Raw genomic sequence first — 7933 nt, forward strand, 5'->3', positions numbered from 1 at the left:
AATCACAGGGGGTGTGGGGAAAACTCGCAGTCATACCAAGCAGTGAAATTACGGTATGGTGCGTTTGTTTTAGTTCTCCCGGTCGACACCGACAGGGCGGAGTTTACCCTCGTCCCAGAAGTAGGAGCTCCCTGAGTCATCACTAATAATAAATAAAACATATACCCATACATAACAGTCCAGTTAGCCTTTTATGGATATTCACGATTGACATCACTTTGTTTTCTCCTTTTTGACTGAAATTAGGTCAAGTACATGAGGTACACATATTACATGCATTTTCACCAGAAACGATGCTGTAAATATATGTAAGTGCAAAAATTATATAAACACAAATTGCAATGAATGACAAATAACAAAATGTAGGGGAGAGAAAGGGAGAAAGAAACCACTTGGAGTAAATTTGAAATCTCTCTGAGTAATGTAAAAGTTTTTGCCAATTTGTGATTTGAGAGTATTAAATTTTCCGTTCTAATAAAATATGTTTAACAAATCATTAAATCAATTTTTAAATAATTTTTAAGCCAAGTCATAAAAATCAAATTATGTATGATTCCTCTGCAGAAAATTGCGATTGTTAGACTTGAGTAATAAATCAGTCTAGTATGAACTCTTTGTCTAGATTTTTTTTTTTTTTTTTTTTTTTGAGAAATTATTCTGTAAATAAAAAGTACAACGAAAACCCTGTCATGTGATCAGGAGGATACCTTGTGGTTAAAAACGAGCACACCTTATCATTCCACCGCCTGGCTGTGGACCAATCATATTGCTCCGTGCCGGGGTGGGGGCGGAGTTAAAAACAGCTCGGCTGGGCACACGCAGGCAAGAAGTATCTGGGCGTCCAGTCGGGCTAACGGGAGAAGTTGTTTTGTCTTCGGAGTTTTGTCAACGACATAAACTCAAACCACAATGACTTCGACGAACATGTTTCAGGGCTTGGACACCGGTTCCAAACCGAGTTCAAGGTAAACACATGTACAATCGTGTTTCTCGCTGTGTTTTTGGGAGCAGTCAACACTGCCTTAGTTTAAGTTTTAGGCAGCCGCCCGGCTAGTCTTGTTCTTAGCTAATTTCGCTGCCTTGTTTAACCGCGGCTCAGTTTATGCTTTGTCTAACAAAAGAGCAACACCACTCCTTCCACGTGTTTAAAGCTTTTACTCAGGCCTCTGTGTCGTAGTTTATCTCAGTGCAGTCGCCCAGCTTCCTCTTCCTTTGTTTGGGGGGATCTCGGTGAACTTAGTCATGATTTAGCTTTCAAGCTAGCCGACCAGGCGTTGTCTGGTGCGCCTGCGGAAGTGTAAAAGCCACTTCTGTCTCCTCCAAGTGCTTGTTAACAGCCGCATTGTTCTGGCCAAAGGAAGACACTCTGTTTCCTTTTTTTTTTTGACAGCGAAAGTTGGGTAATCTCAGTTTAGCTGCCTTGTCCAAATGTCCTTTAGCTCTTGTAGTAATTTAAGGACACAGTTTAAGTCTATTAAAAGTTAAATGAAAGCGTTTACACACTGTGACACAGACTTTCTGAATCTCAGACTCCCCGCCTGTGGTCCTAGCTGTCAAATATTAACAGTGCAACTAAGTCTGAAAGTAAAACTAAGGCGAAATATCGACTAGTATGAACACTAGCCATATCATATAGAGCATTTCTCAAAACATCCACGACTCTTTGATTGGCCAAAGTTGAATTTGATCCTCAGATTGGTTGTAGTTTACTTGAAATGACAACTTCTTGAATGGCACCTTGCACATTAAGTGTACTTAAATACAAATTGAATAACAAAGAAACCAGCTGGAGAAGTTGACATTTTACTTTGTTTGTTTTAAAGGCATACACACAGTCTCTGTCTCAGTGTGAGCAGACAGATCAGTGATCTTGTTGATAGTAACCTGGATAAGTGACAGTGATATAATTTTGTCTTTCTGCAGGGTGCTGCGGCCTCCCGGAGGTGGCTCCAGTAACCTGTTTGGTGGCTTTGATGAAGATGCAGCAGCATCAAGAAGGCCCAATAAAATGGCGTCTACGATTTTTGCTCCAGCAGAGGAGCCGCAGGGAGGCCCCAAACGCTCCAACCCTCCAGGTTAGGTCAACATGACGAGCAGAGGCCAAAAGCATCCATCAACGTCCAGGGTGTGAAAACTGTCATCCAAATGTGATCATTCCAGTGCAGAAGAGTTGCTTTCACTTGCTTGGTTCTCCATGCCCCCCTTCGTCCAGCTGTAGATTTTGTATAATATACAATATAGCCGAGTCATGTATGTGCTGTTCATAGTTTCCTGTTAAAAATGTTCTCACACTTTCCAGACAGTATCCATTCAGTCACCCTGGCTACCTTATCTGTCGCCCTTCACTGTGGAATGAGCCCTCCCTGTTATAGCCAGGGAATTGTTGTCACTCTAGAAAGGGTGTGGGATATATCACTTTTATTTACCCATACACAGAGTTTGATGTTGCACTTCATGGTTCCACAGTGCAGGGAGATGATTGATGTAGACACCCAGTGCAGATGCAAAAAGAATGATACTTTAACACTGCAGATCGTAACAAGCTATGGGATTATAAATGTGTAGGATCATAAGGCAGGCATCTCCTCTCACTAGCCACCTAATCTAAATATTACAGGGTTGAGTGTGTGAGTGCAAATGTGTCACTGAGGTTATCAAGCCAGCAGACTGTCGCATATGTTTTGAATTAGCTCACACCAGCTGTAGACCCAGCTCTTATTCTTGACTTCAAACAGCTAAAATCACTTGCATCACCCTGTACTTACGCTTAGGTTTAAAGGTTCCCAAAGTTAGTTTTAAGTTTATATCTTGCTATTGATGGACACTGATATATTCTAGCAACATACAACCAACTTGTAATTTCATTTCCATTCATTACTTCTTCTGTAGGTCTTTGAATTTTCTGCTTTCACCCAAGTCACTGAGTGATTTTTGCTTTTTTTCCCCTTCCTGTTAACATGTAATCTTAAAATGTCTTGGTGCAGTATGTCACACAAGGATATCATTAAGAACAGCCAAAGAGAGCAATGTATGCCACATTCAAGTGATGCAAAATGCAATTACGGGTTGACTGCACACAGACAACTCCAACAAAGTGGTAGATATGACCGGAGAAGTCAGAATTTCCTATCGTCCCAAGTTGTTCAGATGTGGAATTTATGGGGCGGAGCATGGTAGCACTGTTAGCAATTGATAGTAAAATCGCTGATGTTGCTATTTGCATTTTCTGATATTATGTGAAGAATGGCATTGTTTACCTCTAGATATAACATGTTATCAATAAATTAAAACAGCAGTCATTTGATGCAGATTTTCTCATGTTCATTCTGCTGCTGCCCTGTGCTGCTTGGTTTCTAAAATAGAACAGCCACTAAAGCTGCTGCTGGTACCAGTGTTTGTAATTTGAAATCAAAAGCAACTGAGGCGCCACAGTTTATTTATGACTTCCAAAATCAAAAAGTGGAACACTTCAAGGCAGTATCAGGTACTGCAAACTGTTTGAGAAGCACGAAAAAAAAAGAAACACATGTAGGGATGGTTTCTGTGGAAAATTAAGGATTTGATCCTGACACGCACACACACGTGTTTCCAGAACTGTACCCAGACTGCTGTGAGAAACTGTAAAATTTCAGACCCATATAATGTCCATTCTCAAATAACGTTTTTGTTTTTGTTCTTGGTGTAGGTGGGAAGACTAGTGGAATATTTGGGCAACCTGAGCCTCCAGTTCAACAACAGAGACCCATTCCCCCGGGTGGAGCAACCAGCAACATTTTTGGGGCGGCAGAGAGTTCCCCTGTCCAAATCCGAAGCCACCCCAATAAACCAAAGGTAGGCCCAGTAAATGTAATTTTGCTGTAGTAGTTTTCTGTAAACCCCATTTCTACTGACTGTTCTCATTCATAAACGCAGACAGGCAAATTGACTCTTAACGGAAGAGTTAACCACAAAATGAAAATTGAGTCGTTATCTACGCACGACATCAGCTGAAAACTGCACCGGTGCTCATGGGACACCAAACACAGTGAGTCAGCTGCATAGCGTCATCGCAGCCTTCTCACTGAAACTACTGAAGTACAGCTCCATTAAAAGCATTTTAAAAATCCAGCAAATTTCTCCTGACAGCACATGCACAATAAACAAAGTGCTTTTTAACCAAACAATTGCATTGCGGGTACAAAAGTAAAATATTTACCTCCATTATCTCTTTGTGTTTCCTCACTGACAGGTGAGGACAGGTTGCAGGCTTCTATTAGAGGTCTGAGCAGCGCACATGCAACCTGAGTATTGTCAAGTACAGATGTTTTAAGAAGCAGCTCCTTTTAATGTAACCTTTTTTAATATTGCTGTAATATTCTAATTGGTGACGGTGTTTGTGGTATTCTACACAGCCGCATGCTCACAGGCTTGGAAACCCAAAACCGCCGTGGAATTGTAGAACGATCATCGTTTCATGTGTGGGACCTTGTGTAAAGAGTTTAGATGATGGCAGACTCAGAAACCACCTGTCATATGAACAATATTTATGAATGAAGCGGTAAATTTCCTTTATGCAGAACTACAGTCTGTTGGACACAGAAAGCCATCATATTTAAAATAAATTGAATTTGAGCCGAATTTGAGTTACAAGCTTCCTTTTCTTGCCTCTTGAGATTCCAAAGTGTATTAACATCGGTTTTTAAATTGAATTTTGTTTGCAGGACAATTTAGCTGTGGGGCCTGAGGCTGAGCCACCAGGTGAGTTTGCTGTCTTCAGTCATATGAACTTTTTATCAGAATTTTATTATTGTTTTGACTCATCCCACATTCTGTTGCATTAGAATCCAATTCCGAATTGTATCAGGTTAGAATGGACAGTGTGCACAACAAAAATAAGTTTCCATATGGTCTCTAGGTATATTGTCCTTGTTTACTTTAGTACACATAACCTTTTTCATATTTGATTTAAAAAAAAAAAAAAAAAAAAAAAAAGAGGGCTAAGGTTTGTTTCTATTGGTTTTACCAGTATAAATTACTCTATGAAAAGCACACGAGGAAAAGACAGCAACCAGTAAATAAAGATTAAACATAAAGGGCCTAAAAGTTCTCAAGCACCATGCCGGGGCTCAGGTCTATATCTGTTTTCGAATAAGATCAGAATTAAGATATTAATCAAGTATAGTGGACATATTTCTCCTAGACAGGCAATTTATTAAGAGATGATTCCACCTTTTTTTTTTTTTTTTTTTTTTTTTTGTCCCTTGTTAAGTTGAAGCCCCCCAGCCCAAGGTGAGCCAACCTGAAGTGAGGGAGGAGCCTGCTCCCCCGGCTGTGGTGCCAGCCAAGGAGGAGCCTCCTGCTGCTGCTGCTGCTGCTGCTGCTGCTGAAGTTGCTGCTGTCTCAGCCAGTCCAGAGCCAACAGCCGCCCCCGAGTCCCCTGAGCAGACTACAGAAAAGAACCACGAGCCCCACTTGGGTCCCAGGCCTCGCTCTCACAACAGGGTCCTCAACCCCCCAGGAGGAAAGTCCAGTGTCATATTCTACTGAACATACACACACACACACACACAAACACACTCACTCCTTCCTAGTTTTATCCAAGCACTCCTTCCTGTCTGCTGCCCCCCTCTCATTCCACCCCCCGCCTCCTTTTACTTAAACTGTTTGACTAACCAGAAATCAGGAATTTTTGTTGTTGACATTAAATTCTTGGTCAGATGTGTTGCTTCTTGCACTTTTAGCCCTATTCCCAGTCCTCCCCCCTTCGTCTGATGCTTTCACATACCTTCCAAGCCTCCATCATACAATCAGCCAATCAATCAATCTACAAGTTAGCTACTATCTACTCAGTCGAACTGTGATACAATTCAGTCTCAATATTACTGTTGCTGTGTTTTAGCATATTATTTTGTATCAAATCGCGTTTTTTTTCTGTTGATTTGAAACTGCTAATTTGTTGCTCTCGGCAGTTGTGAGGGCACCGCAAAGAGAAGGTTTTGACAGTTTTCAGTTTTCGGAAATGGTCCTAGATTGAGTTGGTTTTATCTGACCTGGTATGATTCCTTAACAGAAATTTGCTCACAGTTCTCAGTGCCTCTTTAGTTCAAACGATTTCATTCAAGCAGGAGATGAACAGATATAGTAACGTGATGTAAGCTGCTCCAGGGAGTTCCCCTAGTGCCAAGTTATGGACACCACCAGATCCTTATTAAAGAATTGTTGTTGGGTGAATGTTTCAAATAAGACTCGTGTTAAACCACAACATTTTACTGTACAATCATCTGATATCTCATCATTCTGTCTGACCTCCTGTTATATTGTCTGTTTTTTTTTTTCTCTCCTCATTGGATCCTGTCTTAACTTTGATTACCTGCTGTTAGAGCACAATCTGTTCCAGGAGAAATACCAAAAATTGACTAAGAAACAAAGATGAATGCTATAGCTTACTCCCAAACTTTTCTATTTCCTCAAAAATTCCACTTTGATTTTATGTGATTGGTGTTAATGCCGAATATGTTGTGCGGGTACTTTTCTGCTCTGTCATCATTGCTTGCTTTATTTGAGAACGTGCTCTTCGCTTGGGGTAGGCCTCTGTTTATGTTTTAAATTAAAACGGCTGAACAGAAGTGAACTCTGGAAAAGTGCATGGCCTGCCTGGGTCCAGGCAGGCTGAAGACCCTTGTCAATAATCTCGGTTTCACTCATTTCACGACTGCATGTTTGTGGTTTTCTTTTGCCTGCCTGTCCCCTGAATGTTGATGTGCCTGGCAGGCAATGAGCATAGCAGAAAAAAATAACCTGTGTATTACAATAAAAATATTGTTTTGCATTTGGAGTTGTTTCATGTCATTCCGTTACTTAGTCAAATTCATGCAATGTTACTAATCTCCATGCAACTGAAGAATAGATTGACTCAGGGTAAAACTAAAATAGGTTGGGTGGTAAAAAACTATACATAGCTGTAATGTTGTTTATCAGGACCAATGGGTATACAACATAAACAAGCTAAGTCCTGGGCTGCTTCAGATTTAATGTAAGTGCTTGAATTACACACACTGATGCCTTTGTCTTTGCTCTCTGGCAGCACCATGTGCAAAGCGGCTTTCTCTCAGCCGAAATGGCCACATGTTACCCAGGGGAATTTCGTTGTAATTTCTTTAGTTTTAAACTTGGCACTGCACACTGGCGCATAAGGTTTTAAGAGTTTTAGACAAGAGTGCATCTAATGTTTAAAAACACAACACAAAAGGGTTGATTATAAGATTGCTTGCATATACACAGGTAAAGATAAGCTATGTATGTAGGAAACCAAGCAGCACACCAAACCAGTGAAGGAATTCTGGTACATGTAACATTTATTTTCTTGGTTGAATTTTTTGCTGCTTATAGACTGTAGAGGTTGATAAGACAAACAGGACTCAGTGTTCAAACCAACCAAGCAGCAGAGGTTATTTTCACCGTGCCTGAAGATGCTGCTGCAGTGGAGATTGAGCCATTTGTACCCAATGTCAGACTCTCCTTGACAGCGATGCTGAGGCAGACCGGAGGTGACAGGAACAGCAGAGGGACTGTGATGCTCTTTGCTGCTCCTCTAACCTCCCTCAGGGTGAAGGAGAGGCTGGAGGCATTTTTTTTCCCTTTGCAACACCTTGATGTAAAAATCCTGTGTGAGAGAAACAACAGGAGATGAGAAATTGAAAGTACTAGTGTGTGGCAGTCCTCTGCTGCTCAGCACTGATGCAGAAGTCAGGCTCTGGTTCAGCCTGAATTCACCTTATGTGCCGTCCTCAGAGAAGGCAAACTTCTAAATTTAATTGACTTAATGGGATCCAAAGTAGCAGACTCAACATGTCCAGTTTTATCATATTTCATGCACACATAACCATGTTTGAGCTTTGAGCTGCCACAGAAAAGTGAGACATGGGCTATGTTCCACAGCATGAAGTATCTAAAG

The 7933-nt window shown here is 41.1% G+C and overlaps 1 protein-coding gene across 2 annotated transcripts; it reads left to right on the forward strand.

The window, feature by feature from the left end:
- Window positions 1-809: 809 nt before the first annotated feature.
- On the forward strand, window positions 810-6814 carry jpt2 (Jupiter microtubule associated homolog 2). 2 transcript variants are annotated; one of them, XM_030058720.1, is made up of 5 exons: window positions 810-965; window positions 1924-2075; window positions 3686-3840; window positions 4701-4737; window positions 5249-6814. In XM_030058720.1, the coding sequence occupies exons 1-5, from the start codon at window positions 910-912 to the stop codon at window positions 5524-5526; spliced, it is 678 nt and encodes a 225-aa protein (XP_029914580.1). In that variant the 5' UTR covers window positions 810-909; the 3' UTR covers window positions 5527-6814. The 2 variants fall into 2 exon arrangements, with proteins under 2 accessions (XP_029914580.1, XP_029914581.1); XM_030058721.1 differs by having other exon boundaries at window positions 3686-3831.
- The last annotated feature ends 1119 nt before the right edge of the window (window positions 6815-7933 follow it).

Source organism: Myripristis murdjan, chromosome 8 (assembly GCF_902150065.1).
Source record: "Myripristis murdjan chromosome 8, fMyrMur1.1, whole genome shotgun sequence".
NCBI lineage: Eukaryota > Metazoa > Chordata > Actinopteri > Holocentriformes > Holocentridae > Myripristis > Myripristis murdjan.

Excerpts from the sequence above, each read along its gene's own strand:
- jpt2 (XM_030058720.1), top strand. The coding sequence starts at position 910 with ATGACTTCGACGAACATGTTTCAGGGCTTGGACACCGGTTCCAAACCG. Across the intron at positions 966-1,923 it reads GGTTCCAAACCGAGTTCAAG|GGTGCTGCGGCCTCCCGGAG; the intron begins GTAAACACATGT and ends GTCTTTCTGCAG. Across the intron at positions 3,841-4,700 it reads ATAAACCAAAGGTAGGCCCA|GACAATTTAGCTGTGGGGCC; the intron begins GTAAATGTAATT and ends TTTTGTTTGCAG.